Consider the following 26,343-nt stretch of genomic DNA (forward strand, 5'->3'; position numbering starts at 1 on the left):
GCTTTGCATGTAGTGAAGTAACTTGATTTCACAGCGTGTGAGTTTGTTATATTATATTACATATATATATTCAGAGTTCCAAGGCCACGTGGTCCGCTGGTTATATCTTAGGTTTGATTGTGTCTTATTTAATTACTCCTCACGTTCTCGTGACTAAAACCAGTGTGCTCATATTCAAATACAGACGGCAGGAATAGTGTTGAATATGGGTTTGACTAGTAAGTCTGGTGAATTACATGCACCACAGGTGCATCTTTGGGTCGCTATATAGTTGTACTTTTATTACAATAGTACAATTACTAACCCTTTACATTCACCTTAGAAAGCCTTAGTTTGATTGCGGTTTACTGTAAAACAGTATTAATGTAATTGTGATTATAAAACATCTTTGCTGTATTTGTGTATCATTATATTGTGATTGTTTCACAGGATAACGTTCTAGACACTAATTAAGTCTTCAGTCTAGCAAAGGGGAAAAAAATAATACATTTGTGCAGGCAACGATAAAAACCAACATGGTTGTAAAAAAGAGTGGGGAAAAAGTGATGATATAAAACTTAACTCCTGAAAACAAAAGTCACGGCACAACTCGGATGTGAGTGTGTCTCTCGGCCTTTGTGTGTGGGCGTCTGTTTTGAGTCCATCAGTGGTGTTGGTAGAGGTCGGGCTGCCCGCAGTGGGGGGTGTGCACTAAATGGGTGAGGAGAATGTTGGCCCCTGCTCTCCATCAAAGGTAGCATTGACTGGACGCAGGAGAGCGTCTCTGTGGCCAGTCATCCTTGGACAACTGACAGTGGGCCTGGGCACCGGGGGGGGGGATGTGGCTGAAAGCAATCAGCAGCAACTGGAGGAAAATGCCTCGCTGCCGGTGGGATGTGTCTGAGGTCAGACCTCACTCCCCAGCAGCCCCACAGCTCTGCTTTTTGCCCAGTCATGTGCAAATGGCTCCGGTTTGCCTCGAAGCTCTTCTGATTAATTATGTACGCGGCGTTGCATTTGATGTGCTCCAGTCCACGTGCTCATGTACAGTTTCTGTGCGTCTGGGTTTGAGGTGAGGAGAACAGCAGCGGCGTGCGTTGGCTCAGAATCCTGAGGTAATTAATCTCAGTCAGTGAAGAGGTGCATGTTGGGACTGAGGCAGGGCAGAGCTCGCCGCACCTTGCTTGTTAACGCTAACCGCCTCTGGTCGGCCCCTGGAGAGCACCGAGGGCTGCCCGTGGTCAAAAGCGGTCAAATGTGTTTTAACAAACACTCACTCGGCCGACCACCAAGCTTATTGTTAGTTTTATTTTGTTCGTTTTATTTCATTTCTGAGGGAGCGATTCGCAATACGAATGCAGAATAATATTCACGGGATCTGACTCACCCTGTGACACATCTGTCACACAGCGGAGCGCGCACACTCGAAGGCCACATGCCACCGACGCAGGAACAGGTAAACAGTGTGCTGTGCCATTTACTAGCAATCCCAGCTTGAATCTCTTTGACACAGTGACACACAGAAACACCCATGACTCACACTGTGTGTGTGTGTGTGTGTGTGTGTGTGTGTGTGTGTGTGTGTGTGTGTGTGTGTGTGTGTGTGTGTGTGTGTGTGTGTGTGTGTGTGTGTGTGTGTGTGTGTGTGTGTGTGTGTGTGTGTGTGTGTGTGTGTGTGTGTGTGTGTGTTCTACTCTACATTTTTGTCGCATTTGATGTCGGCATTGCGAAGACTAAAGTTGGAGAAGGAATAACGGTGAGAGCGATGGAGGCGCATCTGCAAACAAACTTTTGCGGCGTTTGAACCTGCACAAACCCAGGGAAAGGCTTTAAAGGTCACTCTGCGCAGTCAATAAATAATGGATCATTCGGTTAGAACAGAAGATTGTATATTCTCGTCTCATGGCACCAGGGCTGTAGTCGGAATTTAGCCGAAGATTATTCCGCCTGCCAAATTCTCATTTAATATTCATCAGTTATTACCCATGCAATGTTGATCAGAAACCACTACTAGTCTTGTAATGTGCACGAGAGAGATTTTATTTCCTGCATTTACAGTTATGTACATAGAATTGTACATGTGCATTAGGGCTGGGCGATATGGCCTATAAATAATATTGTGATAGATTTTTTGTTATATCGCGATATTTTAAAATGTCCTGTCAAGCACAATTTGATGCTTTTGATGCATTCAATCACACCAGTATGATGATTCTAATCATCCCTGCAACCTATGTCTGTATTAAAACATTCTTTAATCTTAATTATATTCATTAATGGTTTCTATTGTCGCGTTGGCGCTTCACGTTCACTTTCACTTTGTGTGTGTGTGTGTAAGTCATATTTTCCGGCGGCTTCACAAAATTTAACGTGACAGTGTTGTCGCTGTATTCGCGATATAGTCATCTCAATACATCTTATGTACAACAAGCCGCGATACAATGAATATATTCGCGATACCGCCCACCCCTAATGTACTTGTTCATTTCTTCTCTTACTCTAACTTCATCATCTTCCTTTCACTCAGCAGAGACTGAGATACGCGAGGTGCAGACCCTCATGCTCGTCTTAAAACGTCTTGATCCTTTGATGAATGAAGTGCCCAGACTTTTTCGTTTTCCCATTCAATTTCATTTAAACACTCTGCTCAGCGGTGTACGATAAGTACGGCAGTGGTACTTTTTTTTCTTCAAATTGGTCTTGAGAAAAAGATGAACACTTTACTTCAGTTTATTAATCACAGTAAAAACATTTGGCACAGTATTAGTATATCATGGTATAAGGGAACTCTTTTCGGACGCACATTCTCACTGTCGGCAGCTCTGGTCCTATCAGTGCACAGGGCCATGTCTAGTACGTGCTATGAAGATGTACTTTATCTAAGACCACGGCACATGCTGCCTCCAAGTTGGGTTACATCCCTAAATAACACGATCAATCATCCACACTTCCCCATGCCGAGGTGGCTGAGCTTTCTTATTCGGCTTTAAGGTGGCACGGCTGCACGCTGGAAAACCTGTGTTTTCCGTTCCGATGGTAATTTGGGAATGTGTGTGTGCTGCGGTCGTGAGGGATAAAAAAAAATTGGGATAAAAGTACAGTCCAGTACACACAGTCTGTCAGACCACATGCACACAGGAGGGGGGGGGGGGGTGGCTAGCAACTGTAAATTCCTCTGTTCCTTTGTCAGAACAAAGTCAGCAGGAGGCGTCGGGCCTTACCCCTCGTTTTCTGGTGAAACAAAAAAGAAGCAGCAGGCACATGGCATGTGTAGTACCGTGTGTGATGATGTGTGCATGCTTCATGCATCGCTGCCAGTGTGGATATCACGCCATGCCTCTGTGTGCCTCCTCAGACACACCTGCTCCTGACGCCTCAGAGGAAAAGCTTGGCTGAAGTTATTCGCACGAGCGCAGCCACAATAATATAAAATATGTATGTACTATACTTTTTGTATACTGTACAATATTCCTGTAGTCAACTATCTGTGTTTGCCTTTTTAAATTCTGTTTCAGAATTTGCTTTTACAAATGCTGGGTAGATGTTTTCAATGAGCAATGGCAGCTCAGCATCACGGCGATTGTTGCCAAGTTGCCCTGGAAACAATACACCTTCTTGGTTTTGTTCATATACTTCAGACGAGGTCGGATGAATCGGTTATGCTGAGAGTAATTCGTCCTGTGTGGTTTAAATCAACCTCCCAGACCCTTGGCTCGGGGGCAATGAACCGCAAAGGCCCATTAAAGGTGTATCGTTGGAACACAGTGCGAGCACGACAAAATGACGAAAGAGCATTCGAGTGGAGAGAGTGGAGTGTTGGAGGGCTTTAAAAAAGAAAAAATACTCTGCAAACCATTGCCGTGTTTTACAGGAACTAAACTGTGTCGGTAAAAAGAAGGCGAAGGCTGTTTTTACAGACTGATTTGAAGTAATTCTTTCTTCCAATCTGCCCATTGACAAAATCTGATCTGAAAACTACGCTAGCCTCGTTTTCACTCTCTCGACCTTTTTGTGGTCTGGATCATCAGTCTTAGAAATAACAGGTTTCCTCCGACCTCTATCTTTCAGGTGTGGAAAAAACGCCCGTCGGAGTCAGTCTGGCCTTTTTTAACATTCCGCTTTTAACTCTGAGAAGTACCTTTGTGTCACGGCGACAGCTTCTTTTGTGGGGGGGAATGCAGGGAATGGAGGGCGAGCGGGGAAGATGGTGGGGCGGAGTGGAGACGGAGGAGAACTGAGGGGAGGACGAGGTGAGCAGGGTGTTAGCGGGGGCGGGGCGGGGGGGTCATGTCGGGCGCACAATGCCCCTCTGTGAGTTGAGGATGGCAGGCTGGTGATGTCATGGCTGGCAGGACCCGGAGCCCACTGAGGCTGTGAAGGCGTGACACGACCGGGACAAAGAGGAGGGTCGGCGACATTGTTGTGTTGAATCAGGCTGTGACGGGGGGACGGCGCTCCACCCCGTAGCCAAACACAACCTGCCAGTCACCCAGTTAGGTTTAGTGAAGCCGCTTTCATCCGCAGCTTGGCGATGATCCGTTTTTGGGCACTAACATTGTCATAAAAATACAGAGGGGGGGAGACGTGGAAAAAAAGGTCCCAGGGGGAAATCCAACAACGGGTGTTGAGTTCGATGAGCGTCCCAAACTCCAGGCTGCCAAAATGAAATGATCTTCATTTCACCAAACAAATGGTTAAACGTCTCGCCCCACTGTCGGGTCATTTTATTTTCACCTGGTGATTTTTTTTTTCGTAGAACAACACTTTAAGGTTAAGATATCATTTTGCACATTGCTGTTTTGAAACGAGAGGAATACATCTAATTCCCAAAACTATAAAATCAGAAGTCAGACAGGTGCAGTAGGAGCGCTGTAATACAGGGTTAAGGAATCTTACAAAGATCAGGGGAGGATTTTGACCACTTGTGTTTTTCAGAAAGTGGGAAAATATCATGCTGCCATAATGGTGCTTCTTACATTTCTGGAACAACATTCAGTCCAGGGATGTGTTGATGTGTGTACAGGAATATGTTCATGGAGATTAAAGACTCAGACAATCTGGATTTGACTGAATGTGTATTTGGATTTGTGTGAGTGCTCCTGGTTGACCATGTGTGTGTCCACAATATATATATATAGATATATATATATATATCTTTTAGCTGAAGAAAGAGGCGCCAATCCTTTCAGCTGTGGTATTTGCCAGAATGTTATTGGCAGAGCTGCGTTTTATCGACCCGAACGCCATTTCCAAGTAGAATGCGATCGAAAGGCGGGAGAAAGGCTTCTCTTTTAGAAGCGGGGGCCTCGCGAGTGTCGTGTAAACACGCCCGAGAGAGGCTCCTTTCATTAGCTATGCTAATCTGGAGGGCACGTGACCCGCTGCAGACTCCGGGGTCCCTCTTGGCTCCGGCTCTCGCTCAGGTTCTGTCGTCAGAGGGGCCGGGTTGCTTCTCTGGTTCATTGGGTTGATTTGCCGTGTGTTGTGTCCCCATTGTCTTATAGAGGTCAGACCGACAGAAATTGGGGAATGCGATGCTCTCCCCTCCCGTCACCTCATGCTTGCTGGGACCCAGACTGGCACCTTCAGAAGGCTGAGAGCTCTGATCATGTCCCCTCTCGGCACAAGGCAATGGATCTCTAGCAAACTTAAAGAAAAAGTTTGGAGCGGCATGCTTCATGTGAAAGTGATGATTTTTGACTAATTTCACTTTCTCATATTTTTGATACATTTATTGTCTTGCCTGTAAAACGTGTATGACGGTGAAATTCAAACTGTTTCTCTGAGTATTGTTTTTTTATTTTTATTCTTCATTTAGCACTGGCCCTATTTCAGGGGCTGGCTGTTAAAGGATAATAACTACATGTTAGATTAAGTCATTTAGTCGGAGAAGATGACGAGTAGAGAATGTGTCACCTCCGTCAATTAACTTGATACACGAGCCGATGAGGTATATCGTTGGGATGTTTGCCACAGGGTGATGATTTGAAATTCCCCTTCAAGGCCCCCCCCCCCCTTTTTTTTTTTTAATGAAGCCGGCGATTAAAAGTGGTGTTTCTCACACGTGTAATTATTTCTTTATTGATTCGTCAGCATCTCGGGGAGCGGTTTCTCATAAAAATATATCCCTGCTTTGATAACGTGTCTCGATTGCAATCATGAGAGAAAATCATTACAAGAAAGACTCCCCGGGGTAATGGGGAGGCTGGCGCGTTGATGCCCGTGTCCAAATGTGTGTGGTCTGTACAGCGGTGTGTGTGTGTGTGTGTGTGTGTGTGTGTGTGTGTGTGTGTGTGTGTTCCTGCTTGCTCTAATGTTTGGCCTGTTGCAGAGCATCCCTCCACGCTGGCACTCGCTCTCGTCTTGTAGAAACAAGGAGGCACTTGATCCCATTTACAAGCAGTGACTGATGGCTCTGTTTCTCTCCCTCTCCCTCCTTTTCTCTTTTGTCTTTTTCTCAGGCTGCGAGGACAGGGGGGGGAAGATGAGACCTCCCAGCCCTCTGCTGATCCTGCTGTACATCACGCTGTCCAAGGGTGTGAAGGTGGTCTCTAAGAGAGGCTCAGGTATTTGACCCACTGCTTGTCTGAGGCCTGCACATGTACCTCCCCTGTGTTATTGCACGCGTGAGTGTGTTCCTGCTGTTTTTTCTCTGCAGACTATATGGTAGCTGCGAACCCATCAATGGCTGGTTCCCCTCATGACGCAATTGAATCGCTTTTCTGTGCTGTTGTTTTTGTGAACTTTTGTCAGCACTAAACGTTAATAGCCTAGGACTTATGTTGCCATTACTGTCACCACTGGATTGTGTTTAGCTGGTGAAAAATCTTTTCTCTTATTTTGTTTTTATTGCTGACATTGTACCACATGGCACACTAAAGAGTTTAGCTCCATGACTCGGCGTGTCCCTGGAGTGTGTGTGTGTGTGTGTGGGTGTGGGTGTGGGGCGTGGGGCGGGGCACTGGCCTTTAGCTCCAAATTCCGAGCATTGCCTGCGGTAAAGAGAATCTGAATCAGTGTGAAGACAGAGAATCTTAGAATTAGCTCGGACCGACCTCAATCGAGCACGAGTGACGGCTACCAAATGATCCCGTTTCTCAATGACTGGGTCGCCAGGGGTTAATTTGAAACTCATTTTGGCTCTAAATGCCAGCAAATTGAACATCAATTGTGAACAAATGCAAAGGTCAAAAGAGAAAATGGAGCGCTAAGAGATTAAAGGTAGAATCCTTTCATGACAGGAATACAGAGGGATTCAAGCAGGCATCTCAAACATTGTTAAGATTAACTGCCATTAAAGAGGAAAAGTAGGTTTTATATAGTTTTTTACTTTTACAGTTTTGTGAAGCCAGTAGTCACCATTTAGTTAAATATACTGGGTCTGCTGAAAAAAAATGTCACTCGGCTGGTTTCCTTGACTTTTTACTTTTTCTGTCTTTGGATGATAAGATGTATTAATCTGAAGGTCATTGCTTGCTCACAGGAACATACATTCATGGCGTGTTGTGGTGGTTGTGTTTGCGCTGCAGACACGAGTGGGCATGTGTGCAGATCTGAAGACTGACCTTTGGCTAAAGGTTTTTATATTCAAGGACACAAACTTACCAGACACACGGACAAGAGAAGAAGGGCAACTTATCAATGAATAATGTTCTTTGACCACCAAAGAAGACGGTATACAGACACACGACCCCACGCAACTAGTGAAATACAACATTATAAAACAACAAGCTTGAAAACCACAGTGTTAAGGGGTTAAACACTGAGAGGTATTTATTGAGAGATAATATTAAAGATGTGGAAGATGAAGTTAATGAACCGGACAACAGGGAAACCAATTTGCTGTGGGAGAAAGGAGGGGTCGCAACAACCCCAAATGCACCGTGTGCCAAATATTCAAGGAAACGGCTTTAGTAATGCAAGGGTTCATGAGAACAATCATTTATTGTACTGTTGGCTGTGTCGACTGGAGTGTCCCTTCTCTTGTTAGTGTCATCGCGAAATGCTGGATTGTGTTACTGTTGCGTCACGCACGGTAGATGACGGCTGTGCCACGTGTACCGTTAGTTTCTCATGGAGCCACTTCAGCTTCAGTGTGTGTGTGTTAACATGAGCTACTGAGACATGGACATCATACCTTTGGCCACAGGCGACGTTGTCTGTTGGTGCAGGTGAGTGACACGTACAGTAGACCTGGCACTAGTAATGGTTTGTCACAGTGACATGGATGAAGCCATTGTGGTTATGGTGTGAGCTGTTGTCGTCCAGGACACAAAGACCAGTCAGACCAGTGCCCATTAGCTGCATATATGTCTGTTGGTTTGCCTGTTGCTGCTTGCACAGTCCGTCAAAGACTTTGTATTCCTGTTCTTTATATGTTTCTGCTCAGCTTCTACATTTCCTGTTCCATAGCCCATCATCCGCTAAACGAGTTTCGGGCTCATACACTTCATTGATGGACGTCCAGGAATATGAAGACTACATAAAAAAACAATGAAATATAATTCAATAAGTTTGCTGCATCAGTTTAAAGTATACTTGTCATTTAGCTGTGATAACGAGCGCTTCCTTATGATAATAACATTCAATAACACAATGAGACACTTTGTCGAAATTTAATCGAATTTGACTCGATTTCTGTTCAACTATTTTTCTGTCCTTATTATTTTTTTTCCGACTGCATCTGTGCGTCTCAGTAGGCGTTTGTATAATAACAGTTGTGTCATGGTTTAAGTAGGATTTTGAGTGTGTGTGTGCAGATATATGTGTTTGCTTGAGTGCGCATGTGTGATTGTGTGTTCTCTGTATAGGCCTATGCACACACACGAATGGTTATATGCTTTGGTCCATGGAGGATTTCCATATGGATCATAGCCAGGACAGCACATCAGATCAATCAAGTGGGTCCTTTGGGTCCTTTGGTCAAACATCGATAGCAGTAAAGTCAATATTACGCCTCAGCCGTGGGGTCAAAGGTGACGGAGTGTGACCGGGCAGTTTGGCCGTTTAATACCACTTTGAAAGGCTCGTCTACCTTCGGTCGACCTGAAAGATTACAAATGGATGCATGTGCAAAATCAGATGAGCTCGTAATCTTTGACATGGAAGCTGTCGCTCTCCGTTCTCTGTCGAATGGGTTCGTACAGTTCATGTTGTACTGGTGAGGTCAAATTTACATTCAGCACATAGGGCAAATGGAAGCAATGAATAGACCGTTTTTTAGCTAGAAGTGGCTTGATTTAGTATTTAGTATTGAGTAAAATTAATTTTTTTCACATCGACAAATTAGCATAGTCTGTGTATTGTTACTTTTACTTTTTTTAAATGCTGTTGCTCCAACACAGTCACTGTCAAAATAGTAAGGTTATGTGTCTGTGTTAAAGATATTAAAGAAGAAATGTGGTGGTAAAGAAGATTAATTGTCTGATCCGGATGGGTGATTTTTTTTTTTTTTATGGTTCAAATGTTTGGGACGTTTGTCTTCATGTGCTGTTGATAAAAGAGATGGAACTGCTGAGCTCTAATGGCGGCTAATAACTTAAGTAAAAAGAGATCCCCTCCGGCGTCTGACATTGACCTACTGTATGTCAAAGTCATTTATAGGAGGTTGTTATTATTATTGAGTCCAGACCAGAAATTTTAATACAAATCAACAGGAGATTGATTTTCCCTCACAATGTCCAGATGGCTTCCCCCTGTAATTATTCAATGTGGCTCGGTTGTGTCTCTTATTCCCTCATCTTTTCTTGCCACACTTGGCACAGCTCAAGGTTTCATCAGGTATCAGTGAGGGTAGATTGTTATCACTGGTTTGTAAATGTTGGTGGTTTGTGCTCATTCTGTAGATCATCGTATGAGCTGCTCTTTTATATGTCGTGTTTAAAACCCGCATCTTGGTCCGTGTCTGCTCTGTTGCTGCAAATGAGGCTTTTTAACTCGAGGCGTTCTGCTCAATATGTCCTCTCACCTCAGTGTGATTGTGCAGTGGACTGACCCAGGCCGTCCTGACGCTGTGTGAGATTCCCTCCCAGGGACTCTGAGCGGGTCTCCGACCGAGACAAGCTGTCAAGGTCCATCCATCTGACTCCGGTTGTCTCCATGTTGTTCCGACCCAGCCCAGCCCAGTCTAGTCTGAGCGGGCCCATATCGGCCTGTCTGTTGGAGACAAGCCCATAAAGAGCCACACTTCAATCAGACAACGCGGGGAGGCTTTAACTGGCCTCTCAGTCTGCTCGCAAGCCCAACGACCAGCGTGCTGCAGTAAGCCTGTGAGCCAGACTGCCGAATGTTGAATACGGATAAAAACTTGTCAGACGACAACAACAACAAAAATCTGGTGGTCACAACAAGAGGGAATAATGAAAGAATATAGATTTTAAGACTTAAGAATAAATGGGTTAGATCAACAAAAAATATGGCAGCTGTGGTTAGTCTTTAATTTTTTTAAATTGCCAAACATATGTTATGTCATTTCAGCCAAAATATCTTGAGGAGCATGAACATGCATTAGTGTATTAAGATCTAGAATTACAGAAACCATCTTTGAGAAAAATGTACTTGACGTGTACTTCGACTTTTTAGTTTGTTCCATGACCTATCCATGAACATGGAGGAGGCGGGGTTTATGACCTACACTGCATCCAGCCAATAGGGGGTGATCAGGATGATTTGGCTTTCACTTTTGGGGAGCTGTCATATCGTCCATCTTTATATTGAGTCTGTGGTTTGTTGTTGTTATTTTCTGAGTCTATCCTGGGAAAAAAACGTCTGGCTCCATGTCCTGTATATATGTTTTGGGCAGGTGTGGAAGAAAGGCTGCATCTCTCTGGATTTCTTTTTAATAACATCTCTTAGCACGGCTCTGTCCACTGGACTGGGTCAGAGTTTCAGCACAGATCAGTCAAGTAATGACCACGGGAAGTTAGAGACGAATTGGCACTTGTAGACAGTCAATCAAATAAACCCCATCTCTTCTTTCAATTCAGGCCTTGGGCCACAACGGTCCCCTCTGCCTGCTCAAACGCACCTCGCTTCACCCTGAGAAATATCCCCAGCCCAGCTGCACTCTTTCTGGGTCTGGAGTCCCGACTGCCTTTGCCTCATTAAACTGATGCATCAAAAATGTGACACCTCATTCATTCCCCTGAAATACACACAGAACTGTGAAGTCCCACTGGACTGTGACGCATCACAACAATGGGGCTTCACCAGGCCCGGTGGAACTGATACTCCTTCAGTAAAAGCTTCTAATTCGGCCTTTGATGGATTTTGTGCTCAGGCCCTATTGCTTTTTGCGCATGACCGCTCCAAAGATTGTTACAGTCATGATATATGGGCATCATATGCCTTAGTATGTCTGCTCTAGGGTTAACGGTGAAAATGGTAAAAGGCAGTGGACTATATGAGCTGAGCTGTAAACATTTATATTGACCCGGAATGTATGAAGCTGGATGCAGTGTTACAAAATGGCCCCTCATGTATTCCAATAAAAGAAGCTGGTGACTGCACGCATACGCCAAAATAGTTCTTTAGGCCTCCATGTTTTTGAGTCATCTCTTGCAAACTCTTTGCGGACTCCCTGTCCAATTTAAATGGCATACAAAAATCCATTAATATAGTCTTTGTATTGACCCATAAGTAATTTCTTTGAAACTCACAAAAGACTGCCTTTTCTTTGTGATGTTTCTGTTGTATGGATCTTTTTGGGCTCCAACTCATCACGTAACCTGCACTTCTGGCTGTGGCGGTACTGTAAAATCACCACACGGCCGACGCTGTGTTCCTGGAGGCTTAGCTTTAACTCCCTCTCTCCATTTGTGTTGATGATGATTGCATGTGACCCAAAGGGGCCACTTATTGGGCGATTTTTGAGCCAAATGTGCTGAGAAATATGTTCCTAAACCGATGTGGTGAGATCAGAAATTTCAAAGAATGAAATTCCTGTCTGATGTTGACATTATTGGAGGCACTGAATTAAAGCTCATCAACCTAGGAAATGGCGTTACCCCAGCAGTGGCAACTACGGAGCACGCTCGGCAACTCGCCGACTACATTACACACTCACGGAGTTACTCCATCCACATTTCTGACACCTCCCCTCTGAATTGTGAAAGATTATACCTTTAATGCAGTAATATATCTCACAGGCACTATATTGAAAATGCAAAAGGGTTGGTCAGATAACCCCAAATTGCTTCCTGACCAGTTTTGGGCACCAGAGGAACTTCACGATTGCTCACCGTGTGCCGAGGGTGAGCCCTGCGCCGGGGACGTGGAGCTACCCTCTCATCAATCAGTGTCGCCCTGGTCAAAGGTCGCAGTGTATCATCATGAGAAGTCTTCACTGGCCCGATATGTGTGTGTCGTCTTTTGCCCCCAGACTCACTGCCACTGCTGCCGCGGCTCTCCCACACAGAGGCCAACGGAAAAAATAAAAACGCTGCATGAACACTTTGTCAATTTATGCACTCCAAATGTCATGAGAGAGCCAGACAATACACATCACTAAACACATCCAAGGGCGTGCTGACCGGTCTGTTAGCTGGAATAATGGCTTTTAAACACAGCCTGCAGGGATGAGTGAACCTGCTGCAGTGGACAACAACATTCTGCACTCGGATCAAATGGGCAAGAATGGGAGCCTCACTATGTCTTACACTTAACCCACTTGGGGCACAGGCTACAGTAAATATATAGAGTGCTTGACTTGATTCAGTTGCCTTTGGCGTGGTTACTGACATTAACATATGAGGTACAGTGTAAACGAAAGGAAACTCTCGTTGCTAACTAATTCCAACCCCGAAATCTGAATCTGCCTAAATTGGATTATCATGTCATTTAACACGAGGAAAGTTGTCTCCGCCTGGGAATGTTTTAAAAGCAAGTGAACTTTAGGAAGAAAAAAAACCCTAATCAAACCTGTTTCCTTTGGAACTTACAAAAGTGTTCAAACTCAAACTCTGAAGCTGTTGTACATGTATATATAAATAAACCTCTGATTCACATGCTCAGACATAAAAAGAACTCAGAGGAGTTTACCAGCTGTGACTGCTGGTGTAATGTAGCATAGTGTCCCAAAAGCCTCTGCAGTCAGATCACTGTCTACACACTCTGATGTGGCAGGGAATAGCTACCCAATGATCCCAGCAGGAGTGTGCGTGCGTGTATGTGTGCGTTTGCATGTGTGCGTGCGTTATTCATCCGAAGGTTTCTCCTTGTATGACTTGCGATATCCCAGCTATGGCCTCTCGCTGTTCCTCTGAGCGGGGATAAAAAAAAAAAGAAAAAAGATACCAGCCAATATTCTAGATGACTCTGCAAATCCTGCTCCAAATTCCTGATAAGAGCCCGTCATGGATAACAGTAAATCTGACATCCCCGAGGCAGCGTGGGGGAGGAAGTCCGCGGAGCCGAGGACACAACCTCGCGATAAGTACGAGGACAGGAACACAAAATCAGGCCAATCAGTCGGTTTAATTTATTCATCAGGGCGTCCTCCTCATTTCACAAATCCCCCTGCTGCAGTTTGTGTGACATATCCTCCGACCAGATGATGGGCTAAATGACACGCACACAAATAAGATGTATAGATGCCTTGTCTCCCGTTGTCATGCTTGTCTCGTACCTGAGAGGCCTCCTTGATGCCTTGTATTGAACGTTTCATTCCTCTCATTTCTTGTGGAGGAAATGGACGTAATAGTTTATTGACAGATCGGCCGTCCACATTGACAGCTGCACACACTAATGTAGGACGGCAGCCAGTCTCGCGTCGAGCGATTGATCACCCCGAACCGTTAACTTGATAGGTCTGAAATGATGCTACACTTTCCAGGGTAGTTTTAGCCTCCACCTTGCCTCTTTATTTTTCCCAAAGCCAATAACATTCAATGCTCATTAACAATGCCGTGCTTGTCCCTGGTGTCTGTTTTCTTGATGTGAGCCACTAAGCAGGGGTGTCTAACTAATGATGTACGGGTAAGTAGGGAATGTGGCTCATATCAGCCCACAAGACATCAACATGGAAGCAACGCAACGCACAGGAAGATAAGTGAGCATAAACATGCTGCTTACACGTTTGTTTGCTTTAGCCCCTTTGAAATGACATTTTATATACGTGCAGGTGCACACAGCATTCAGCCTCAATATCCAAAAACAGTTTACGTGTTGCGGCTGTTGCGGTGTATATGCATGTATACACAATAGAGGAACAGACAGAGGATGTATTTTAATACAGTGGATGTTTGTTTCTTCTATGCTGTTGGCTCACAGCACACACCGCTGTGCTACAGAGGCTGTCCCGGCCCGGTCAATACCGCTCTCTCTAAATGATGAGGAATGGCCTGTGCGGCAGTAACTGTGCTGGGAGATTGATCACATGCAGACTACTGGAGATTAAATGGCTTTCTTGTGGGGAGCCAGGCAGCCCCCCCCCGGATGGTGCATTGTGTGGCTACTGTACGAAGCCTTTTCTTTCTACCCCTTGCTCGGTTCACGACACCTGCAGAGCCGTGGGACAGGCCGCCATATGGAGGCAGTCAAGCCACGACACGCAGATTTGTCTGACGTGTGATTGTATTCCAAAGCTGCATTATCTTGGAAAAAGACCCATTTTTGGGTTACAGTAAACTTGTCACCATGATGCTATGACGCTCAGAGCCAGGAAATGGAGTAGAAGCTTCCGTGTACACACTTCTTTCTTCACCACCGTCACCTCCACAGTGGTGTCGACGACTTCCTCAGGAGCTCGGAGGAGAAGTACCCGTCTTCGCGCCGTCCCCTTCACGACAGTGACCAAACAATTTTTCCACCTTTGAACCACTAGAGGCAAAGAAGTTGCCTCTTAAAGTGAAGAACAAGGGATCGGTTGCTTGTTACTCTTAAACCACCATTGAGTTCTTCAAAAACAAGTAGCAAGGAGCATTTTCCTCTGCAGTATGGTCTTAAAATGACCTCTAAAGGTTTCCATTAAAAGACCAGCACAGCCTGGGGTATTACTTCCTGTGGTTTATGTATGCTCAGGGAAATAACACGTATGAGTGTGTCATGCCATTTGTGTCTTTTGGATGCGTGTTGGTGTGTGAAGGCTGCCGTGTGTGGAGGAGGGATGCTAAAGGGAACGGATTATAGGAGGCACATGTGGTGTAATATGTATGTGCTGGTCTTCACTGATAATGAAGCAATTACGCTGGGTAAACACTCGCGTCTGTGGCACATGTAAATGCAAAATAATGTAACAGTCATGTGCACTGCTGTAACGATGTGTGAGTAGGCTTAAGTGTGTGTGGGTTTAAAGAATATACACTGTCAGGTAATTAAATATTGGTAAATGAGGAGAGAGATGCTCTTATAGACATCAAGGCAATTTAGCCCACATTACTATATGTCGTTGTGATATAGTGGAGTTGGGGTGCGCGCTGAGCACAAGTGTGTTGTGATGTGTAATTACCCAGAAGTGACTGTTGTATATGGGCTCACTGATCAGTAGGAACATGGTAGGTTTAAAATGTTCTATATACTTTAGTTGGGTCTTCTCTAAGAACGCATGGACAGATTTTCCCCAATCTTGGTGGGAATGTTTCTTGGGAGGATCTCTTCAGATGATTAACTTTTGGAGCTGATTGGTCAGGGATGGGGCCTGTGGGACGCGATACTCTAAGAGAGCCAGCGACAGCGAAGAGTGCTGCTCACATGTGTACAATGAAGCTATGGATCAAAACACTGAATTAGAAATCTTTTATTTCGTTTTAAACAAAAGGCAGATTATGAAACTGTAGTGGGACAAGTTCGACTATGGCAGGCAGCCACGTTCCAGGTGATGAATGGCAAGCACAGCAAAGACGTATACGTGGGCGCAGGGTATGGTAAATGGTAGATGGACTGCAGCTCTTTTGTCATTGACTTCACGGTACAAACCCCATTCGCCCATTCACACAAACATACAGCGCTACTACACACAGCGCTTTTCCTCTATCACACAGCATTCATACACTGCCGGCATAGCTGTCGGGGGCAATGAGGGCTCAAGTGTCTTGCCCAAGGACACTTCGGCACGCCGACTGGAGGAACCACAGGGATCAAGCAATCGACCCTGTCTACCTCCTGAGCTGCAGCCCTGCCCGCATGCATCGCCCCTCCAGTGCTTTTCGTTTTTATTTATATATATTATATGATTTGACTATTGTAACTGATGCATTAAAGTGTGAACGGCGTTCTGACATTGGTTACGAAATGTTTGTTCCAATCATATAATAGCATTTCTATAATCGGTAAAGCATCAAATTGAATAAGCTGCTTCTAAGTAAAATCTAAAAATCTATCTATCAATTCTTGCAGTTGGAGTAAAAAAAAGTACAATATTTGACTCATCTCTTGAGTATTTGTAGTACCACAACATACAGTATATGTATTTATTGGCATTTTTGGCACTCGGTACAGTGTATGGTGGCGTGTTTGATTGCACTTTGACAGTAATTACATCGGATGCCTTCGGTAAAAACCCAGAGGTTATTCCACAGGCAGCAAAAACTACAAAGACCAGCATTCTAGGAAGCCCTTCAGGCCATTTGAACTACAATTACCCGCAGTCCTCTGTCATCTCCCTCCGTCAATGTGATGTGCACTCAGTCGCTGATGTGAGACCTTAAGAAGCACAGAGGTACAAGTGTCTCGCGAAGCAATAAACACACACACACACACACACACACACGTGTCCCCGGCGTTTGTGTGTGTATACCATTCCTCATTAAGCGAAAACTTACATAAAAAAAAAAAAAAAGAAGTGAGCTCCACACTGAGACTGAGGGGGAGGAATCTGAGTACATCTCCAAATGCTAATGAGAGGAGCCTGCTTCAACAGACTGCTTTGTCTTTGTGTGTTCATCAGTGCGTGCGTGTGTGTGTGCGTGTGCATGTGTGTGTGCGTGTGTGTGTGTGTGTGTGTGTGTGTGAGAGAGCATATTTTCCAAAAGGTAAGGCCATATCTAAGCACAGTTATTTTTACATATCATTAGTAGCGCAGTGCAGCCCTATCACCCTGACAACTACATCCCTTCCTTTCCCCTACTGCTTATCACCATAACAACTAATCTACTGTAAATAGTGCTGTCTCCCTGACGGCACCGAGTCCTTCTTTTTCCGTTTCTCTCCATCACTCTTTATTTTCTCCGCATTCGCTCGCCTCCCTCTCAGCCCCTCTCGTCGGCGCAGCGCCTCCCTTATCCTTATCCGCCGCCGCCGCTTCCTCTATTCCTGTCTAGTTGTTCTGTTCGGAGTTCATCTTTCTCTGCCACTGCAGATGTGGGTGGTTCTGGTGACTGCACAGTAACCTTTCTGCTGCTTCACGTCGTCGAGTGCCTGATCTCCGATGGCGATCGATAAAAAAAAGGCAGCTGTGTACGTTATCTAGCAAAATTCCAGATCCTATATTGATTATTTTGTTTTTTTGATAAAAGGAGCTTTTTAAGGCATACTTCCTTGCACATACTGGTTGATATATACTGTACATATCTGATTTGATGAAGGTATGTACTGCATTCAGAAGACCACGTCGGCTCCATGCCTTTGTGTTTGAATGCCTACACATGCCTAAATGTGTTATTGATGGTGACTCTGGCCTGACAACTTGATTGGTCTACTACGCTCCAGGATTAACTTGCCAGCCTGGCGGGCTTTCACAATCAAAGATCAAGCCAATGGTCTGTTTGGCTGAGTAGCTGTGGGATTGACTTAACCGCCTGATGTGCTAATGCAGAGTTATCCCAAGGTTGAGCGGTATAGCAAGGACACGCATGCTGTTTTTCCCGGCCTGTGTAGATCCACAATCTATAAGAGAAAGGTGACAGGCAAACACTTATCTGTGTTCAGAAGGTTTCCCCCCCGAAACAAAAGAATAAAAAACTCCTTTCGCTTCAATTCATTTTGCATTTTGATTATTTTCTCTGCCTCTATTGTTTCCTTTAGCCTGACTCCCTCTCTTTTAATCACTGCTTCAAATCACTAATTATTCCGGTGTATGCCGTTTCCTCCCCCCCCCCCCCCCTCCCCCTCCGTGTCTGACTCAATCTTTTCATCAGCAGCACATGCGAGGTCACCTCTGAGCACCTTTGGTTTCCAGTCTTTTTCCGTGTTTTTTTCTTCGTTCTCCACGTTGATCCACTTTGCTCTCGTCGTTTCACTCCTTCTGTCCAAAGCTCAGGGGAAGCCCCCTCCTGGATCCCTTCTTACATAACCGCCCCCCCCCCCCCCCCCCCCCCCCCGCTCTCCTGGATAAGTGCATGTGTAAAAAAAAAAAAAGCAACGCGAGTGTTTCGCGGCAGGGGGAATATGGGTATTATCACTGCTCGTTAAATATTAGGGGTATCCCTCTAACGGACAGCCGTGTGAGAGTGAGGAGAAAAAGGAGCCCTGATTACCATCTCCTCCCATCACAGCTCGGGATTGTTCCCTGGAGACTGACTGGCAGCCACAGAGCCCCGAGGAAACAAACAAGAAAGAAAGACACTTGAATGGTGTTTGGAGCAAACCAGTTGAAATGTCACTTGAAAAGGAGATTCTTCCAGGCTTCATTTTAAGGCAGCTCTTGCCACACATCTTGAATTCCTCTGATGTCCCTTCTCTCGCCCGGTTCCCATACACATGCTTCAGTGGTTTGCTGTATGCGATGTTGTAGCCATGTGACGTTGATTTCCCCTTTTGTAACTGCCCCACGCTCTCCCTTTCTGCCTTTTCTCTTCCTTTCTCTCCCCCTGCCTTCATTAAGAGGTTGTCTTAAGCTACCCAGCTTAACGCTATTTACATTTTCATTATTCTAACGCTACCGGGAAGAAATGGCATAAAATCCAGCAGTGTTCAGGACATTAGACAAGCTTCGTTCTCACAGCGGATGGATTTACATAAATAAGGAGGTTGATACATGGAAACAGAGACGAAGAGGAAGCAAAGGAGAGAGATGAGGCGACAAAAGATGTTGTGGGGGGGGGGGGGGGGGGGGGGCTGGGGGCGACAGTGTAAAAAGACGGAGAACCTTTAAAATGGATCAAGAGGACAGGTTGCGATGCAGCGGTGTGTGTGTGTGTGTGTGTGTGTGTGTGTGTGTGTGTGTGTGTGTGTGTGTGTGTGTGTGTGTGTGTGTGTGTGTGTGTGTGTGTGTGTGTGTGTGTGTGTGTGTGTGTGTGTGTGTGTGTGGTGTGTGTGGTGTGTGTGGGGGTGTTCCTCTGGCTGTATAAAGTGGGCTCTGAGGGACTGACAGAGGTCCTCTGATCCACTGCATGTGATCAATACGGCTCCGGGTTCCCTCATTACTGGGAACAGACCTCATTGTGTTTACCATACAATGGACTATAGTGGGAGCTTTGTTCATATGATTTTGTCAGCTCAGGTGCGTTTGTGCATAATAAGGTATCTTCACTTAGGCCCTTTTATCTCGCACCTACGTGTTTTTTGTTTTTTTTTACATATTCTGCTCAGATGATTTATTGTTTCGCGTCGTGGATTTAGTGTCTGGCACCATCAAATATTTGACGTAATTGCTCCAAAAAATGTGTTTAATTGTAGGCTCTTGATTTTGCAGCAAAACTGTTTGTTCACATTCGATTGTGGTCGTTTGTTTTCTGCTAAATATTCATAGCGTGGCAATCAGGCCACGTACAAGTTCCAGCAGTTCCTTTAGAATGCTAATGATAGATTAGCCTCGGAGGCTTCCTCAAGCCTCTCCGACTTTCCTTCGGGAAAATCTCAACCAGTCGTGGATGGCATTCCTCCCCTTTCGACCCTCTCAGTGCACATTCCCAACCGCTCTGACCCCGAGACTCTCTCTTCAAACCCGGGAATAGAGACTGAACAATGACAGAAAAGATCTCAAGTTTCCCCGCTTTTCTTCCCGCCCTGTGTTCCTTTCATTGACATTTTCTCTGGAATTTTTCTGTCGGCCACCTTCTGGATCTCTCTCTCTCTCTCCCTCTCCCTCTCACTCGTTGGTCTCCGTTTGTGGGATGCATTCATCACCCATGAGCACAGGACCCCTTGGAAGGAGGAATTGAGGGGCACATCGCAAACAGCTTACATTCCTCAACGACTGTTCATTTTGAGCCAGATGCTACACAACGACTGTCTCCTTGTATCAGGAGGTGTTGTTGGTGTGCGGGGCTCATATTGACAGATAACTCCACCTCAATACAAATGGCCACTCACGGGTGAGCTTCCTTTTTTTTTCTTTTTGCGTTTTCTATACATTCAAAAACCCCGGAGCTGCCCAAGAAACACCAAATAACACGGCATTGTGTGATTAATAGGACTACATTTCCCACTTACTGTACATGTTTACATTAGACTGATGTAAACCGACTCAAATTAAATCAGAGACGTGGTGCTTTAATCTATAATTCATATTGAAGTCAGGAGGATAAATAATAAAACTGTCCTTAATACTTTGTCTTATCCGCAATGCACGCAGGTGGTTGTAATATTCACTTTTGTATTCTTATTTTAAAATACAGACGTGTTATTTAGTCCGTTGCAAGCTTTTGAATGACAAAATGGCACAATTTTCTCTGCCAGGAATAAAAAAAAAATGTGATAACAGAATTTCCTATTCTTTGTCAGTCGAAATCAGAACTGACATTGAATCTGTCTGAATCCTGTAAAAAAACAAAAACATTTGGGGAGCGGGAAGTAAATTATGATGGGAAGCGAATGCCGCCAACAACTCAAGGGCTTTCACTGTAATACACACATCTCCCAGTCTAACGAAAAGGTAAACTGCACGAACACACAGACAGGAGACGGACCGCTGTGTGCACAAGAGCTGAGTACACAGGACCGCGCATCCACTGTCCAAACCTGGCTCTGTTTGAAAACGGGGGGTCAAAGGTCGCCCTCTGTACACTCAAACGGGAAGATTGAGACGAGAGTTTGTGTTTCTGCAAAGGGACCGCAGCTCGTCTGCGTGTCTTCTCTCGGGCCAATTTTAGAACCATCATACCCCCGAAGCACACCCGCCCCCCCCCACAACACGCCACACACATAAAATGTGTTACTTTCGGAGGACATGCAATTTCCAGTCCCGTCTAAAGCTCATCATTACTGTGCACGAGAACGAGAGAGAGCGAGAGAGAGAATGTGTGGGAAAGTGAAGTGTGATGTTGACGGTGAGAGGGTGAAGGACAACGCCTCTCTGCACATGCACACCGCCCCGATGGGGTCCTCATGTCCCTGGTCATGTATTCAGACCACTTCTGTGCCCCCCCTCCATCCCCCGGCTCTTGTACTCTGGGTTTCAATAATTGGACCCATGGTTTCAGTCGAATTAGCTGAGTCATTTTGAAGTAGCTGAATGCCTGCTTTTCACCAAAGGGACGGAGCTGTTGGGGGCAGATGATTTATCGAATGAATAGAGGAGGTTTTAATTCACTCTGAGTTTTTGATGAGTGTTGTTATGTTATAGGCAAACTGATTTCCTCCGCCGAAGAGCCGGAGAGAGCTGTTGAGACAACTTCATAACAAACACCCAATTGCTCTTGAGCTTAAGTACATTTCCTGCCCCGTACAGAATGGGAACTTTCTATCTCACAAAGATTGCAGGAGACAGTAATGACCATAAAATGCCTGCCGAGGCTCATTCACATCCACAGCTCAATATGCGACCGGTGGTATCCTCTTCCCTCGTGTAAATCCTGACCTTCTTTTTCTTTTTGCTATCCTATTGAACTTGTTTCTTTTGTTCAATCTTCCAAATATAATTTTAAGGTACAGCCACAACCTCCATCTTATTGTACCCTGAGCCTTTGCACAATTACATAGTGCTTTATTCCTGACCTGCCGCCTCCAGCCAATATCTTCATCTTTATCAGTGCATGCAGCTTCTCTCCCTTCCTATCCAGCACATATCTTCTCCTGCACTCCTTACCTTGCCTCCTGCCTCCTCTGTAATGTCCGGTTTAGCAGCCAGCCCGCCTGCTTTGTGTCTGTGATCGCTGCATCATTGGCATGACTGAGCAAGGCACAGCTGTTTCGGAGCTGGGCATAGCGGGTATGGGCCCTGGTCCAGGCTTGCCGGCATGCTGGATTAGCAGTGCAGCCATTAGCATCTGAACTCCTGTAATGTGACAATATGACAGGGATTATGCCATCTGAGGGCAAGTAGCAGGAGCTGGACGGCAGAGAGGGGCAGGCTGGGAAGTGGGGCAGAATGCAGAATTGGGAGGGCAGGCAGGTGGGAAAGTTATGCGCAGCACTGCAGGATTATTGGATGCTGAGTAGAGAAAAGGGATGCTGAAAGAGAGGACGGCCTTAAATTGCCGAATGGACAGAAAGAAGCGAGAGACTGGGTTGGAGATGAAACAGGATTATGCATAACAGGGAGGAATCCTGAATTAATGCAAGAAAACAATTGCTTTTGTGCACATGTAAGAAGAAAAGGTGATGCACTCACAAACTCCTGTAGATTTAAAATGTAAATACCGTACTAGCAAGAGCTCAATCTTGTACAGAAAAAGGAAGGAGATTTAAACATCTTATGCATTCAACAGCCACACAGTTGACACCGAAAGGATGTCATGCATAAAACAATACACAAATTCAAATTAGGTCAGTCATTATTCTGCCAATTATTTCTAACATAACCATTTCCATGTTTTGGGTGTAAAACATGAACAATCCCAAGCTCAAGTGAATGTCAGCAAAAAAGAGATATTAATTCTTCATGCTTAGAAAAAGTTGTCACATTTGAGAAGCTGGGACCGGCCAACGTGCTTAAATGAACATATCAACAACAATAGTTATTGATCAAACAATTTTTAGAATGTTTGAAGATTTCAACTCAAGCGAGTGAAGCGATTGGCGCGAATTTCGCCTTATTCACGTGACCCAAAATTCTTATCACGTCTTTGCAATAACTGAATGGACTGTTTCTGGTTCATCAGCACCATGGTGGGCAGGGGACAGGTGTGTTAAACCTTCACACCCCGGAAAAAGGTTGAAAATGTGTGTGTCCGCCCGGGTATCACTGAACAATCTCGCTTTAAACAGGGGACAATGGTTCCACGGGGACTTGGGATGTGAGAGGGTAAAAAAAAAATGAAGTAGAGAGTGGTGCAGAGGTGAACTAGGGTCCGTAAGATACCTGGACAGAAGAAAAAAACGATTCCTGCTCAACATAGATACAGAATGAAGGGTTGGGAGAGGCAGTTATACTGCGGGCCTGTTTCTGAGTCTCCACTGCCTCTTCAACATCATCTTCCCTGGAGGGAACTGATCGCTGCTGACCCTTTCTGACACAACTGGCCTCCAGTTGCTGTGGTAACCAAATCTGCTGTTGGCTTCGCTGTCCTCAGTTAAGTGGTTCAGATGGACTTTGGTCTTCAAATGGCCCATGAAGGTGCTGCACTTATCTCAGTGTGTGATCAGAAACAGGATTCCACTTTGAGCACACAAAATTCCTCGAGTAGAAAGAAGAGATGGGGTGGAGCCACTCATGCAATTTCAACTCCCAATTTCTTTCACCACACACAGTAACTATACGGTAGTGTTGTTTACTGTCTTGGATAATAAAAGGGGCATCAAATGGTAATTCCGATTGAACAAGTGCCAAACCTATTGCAACTTGATTTGCTCAGGCCTCGAGTTACCGGTGAGAAAGAAACCCTGTACAATAAATGAAAGGAGTGAGAAAGAAAAAACAGATTGGAGCACGGAACTAATTACTGCTGTCAATCACTTTGCATTTGCTTTGAGTAATTAAAAACAGTGCTCATTAGATAAGGATCGGTCATTTGCAGCTCGCTGGTAGTTTTAGCCCTGGTGTATCTTGGGGCCGGACGGTAGTCCTCCAGAACACTTCATTTGTCCATATTGAAATGTTCATATCTGACTGTCCTGGGGTGACGGAGGAGCTGATATCCAAAATGTCTGTTCTGGGATGTTAAAGGAATAGTTTTACAGTTCGAGAAACACGCTGTTTTGATTCTTTCTTTTTTTTTTGCGAATAATTGGATAAGAAGATAAATACCTCCTTCAAGTCTGTATGGAAAATGATGTAGCTGGAGCCAGCGTCCACTTATCTTAGCTTAGCATAAAGACAGCGAACAAGAAAAGGAAGAAAAACAAAAGCTATTCTTCTGTCGAAATGCAACACAATCCATCTTCTGCCACCATTTTCTATCTTGTTTGTTTAATCCGAACAAAAACCTTATAAAAAACTGTGTGCGGCCCTTTTACAGGGGATTATGTACCAAACTATCTCTTGGCCAGTATTAGTTGTCAACCAGGAAGTTACTGGTCGTGGATAGATGGAGAACAAAAATGTAAATCTCTAGTTAAGAAAGTGTATAAGACTGTTTTTAACAAAATATTGAACTACTCCTTTAAACCGTTAGAACTATAAATCACTTACATCTACACGACCACCTTGGTCACTTCCATGGAAATGCCACTGATCTGATCTGATTAGGTCTGACATAGTCACATTTTCATGAGAGCAGTTCTGAAGGCAGCACAAGGTAAAACGTGCACAGAGAGCAACTGGAGACCACCCCGGGATGGCTCCTGTTCTCCCGTCCCCGAGATCTTCACTAAAATAAGAGTAGGTGGGAATGATTGAAACGTGGATATAGTTTTCTGTGATCTTAAAACAAATGTGGCCAGCCACACATCTATTAAGTTACACGATATCATTGACGGCAGTCACGAAGTCACCCCTGCGAAGAGAGAACAATACCAGCCCAGGTGCCGTGGCTGGGAATGAAACAAATGTCTCATTCTCTATATTAGAATCAATCTTTAAATGTCAACGTCAGTTTTTTGCGTTGAAGCGTCGAGTAGATTCTTCCAGTGTTTGAACAGTCTCTAAAAGTATTTTAATATAAAGTGTATAAGAGTATTCTCTCTCTCTCTGGCAGTGCTGGCAAAAGAGGATTAAAGAAAGACTGTGTGACTACAGTAAATCAGGCCAACTGTCTTGGCTCTGAATATTTTAAACTTCCATTCATGCAGACGGTGTGGTTAGAATTATGAATAAGTAGCATCACGCTTTACATACAGCATGATACCAAATGTATGTTTTTATTTATTTTTAACTTTAGCACTGACAGACTGTTGAACATGCAGCAGAGTTCTGGGATACGTGATGATGTTGACAATAAAGTTCATCAGGGGGTTTCTTGTGTGCGGCAGGTCCAGTCTCCAACTGAGAAAACGATTCTATCATCATGTCCCAACCTTTCAACTCACAGCCGTTGTCCAGCAGTAACACTGCTCCCACTCGGGTTGTGGCTTTGTCTGCAGAACCTCTTTCTTGTCTGAATAACCACCACCGGCCACCTCCATCACCGTGGATAGATACTGGGAGAACGCCATTCTCTTCCTCGTTTTAGGGGTTTCCGCAGCGGGTGACACAGTTCCTTTGTGCCGTAAATCGAGTTGTCACGCGTCCCAGTGGCCAAGAGACGAACATGGTGCAAACTGGGCTTACAGGGAACCAATCGCCATCAGTTCTGTCATCACCATGACAAGTTAAGGCCAAAAGAGAGAATATTCTTCGCCACTTACAGTATATGTGTGTCAGACCAGGCCCAGGCCCAAGATAACCACAGGTCTGCCCCATCCTTCATTCCTTGACCTCACTGACTCGGGCCCCAGAGCGAACCCAGCGGGAGTTCACAACTGTTGGCCTGCTTCCCTGGTTCCCTCCAGGCTCAAGTGCCTGTCACAGGCAGAACTGCATTTAGGTACAATGCCCCATTACATCAATAATAGATAGGAGGATGAAGGAGGCAGGCCAAATAGGATGGGACAGCTCACTCAACAGGAGATGCGACGAAGTCACAAAGATGAGGACAATTGTGCGCGTGTTAGTGTGCGCACGTGTAGACGATGTACAATGTGTGTGCTCAGGTTTGTACATGTTAGCTGCATGTGCGACGTACGCGGTGACGGGGCGGGCGAGGGACTGTGGGAACGTGAAGGATGTTGACTTAGTGGGTTTGTGCCCCGATGGCACCATTTAGGATCTGACTGACCCAGTTTCCTCGGAGCCCATACATTTTAGATAATCCCTGAGGAGACTGGGCTTGCACAGTCTGCCTCTCCTGCGTGGTTTTACACCGTGGCATGCAGCAGGTAGAGGCAGGGACACAAAGTGAGCCACTTAAACGTACATGCTGAATCATGCACGGTTGTGTTAAAGAGAGGATATTCATTTCCCTCCCTCGGTTAAACCACTTTCCTTTTGCTCGCTCCTCCTCCTCCCTTCCTCCCTCCCTCCCTCCCTCCCTCCCTCTCCTCTTCCTTTTGCGCCAGTTGAAGTGATTCTGTGCCTTTATGCTGCAGCCATTTAAATCATTACCTTTCCCACATTGATCCAGCCAGAAGGTA

At 45.1% G+C, this 26,343-nt stretch overlaps 1 protein-coding gene across 5 annotated transcripts in view; it reads left to right on the forward strand.

Moving 5' to 3' along the window:
- Positions 1 to 26,343, forward strand: part of il1rapl1a (interleukin 1 receptor accessory protein-like 1a) — a 160,577-nt gene that overhangs the window by 37,050 nt on the left and 97,184 nt on the right. For all 5 annotated transcript variants that reach the window (XM_035604694.2, XM_035604693.2, XM_035604697.2 and 2 more), the window contains exon 2: positions 6,441 to 6,545. In XM_035604694.2, coding sequence (XP_035460587.1) covers positions 6,464 to 6,545 — 82 coding nt within the window. In that variant the 5' untranslated portion in view covers positions 6,441 to 6,463. The remainder of the gene's footprint in view (positions 1 to 6,440; positions 6,546 to 26,343) is intronic.

Source organism: Scophthalmus maximus, chromosome 14 (assembly GCF_022379125.1).
Source record: "Scophthalmus maximus strain ysfricsl-2021 chromosome 14, ASM2237912v1, whole genome shotgun sequence".
Taxonomy (NCBI): Eukaryota; Metazoa; Chordata; class Actinopteri; order Pleuronectiformes; family Scophthalmidae; genus Scophthalmus; species Scophthalmus maximus.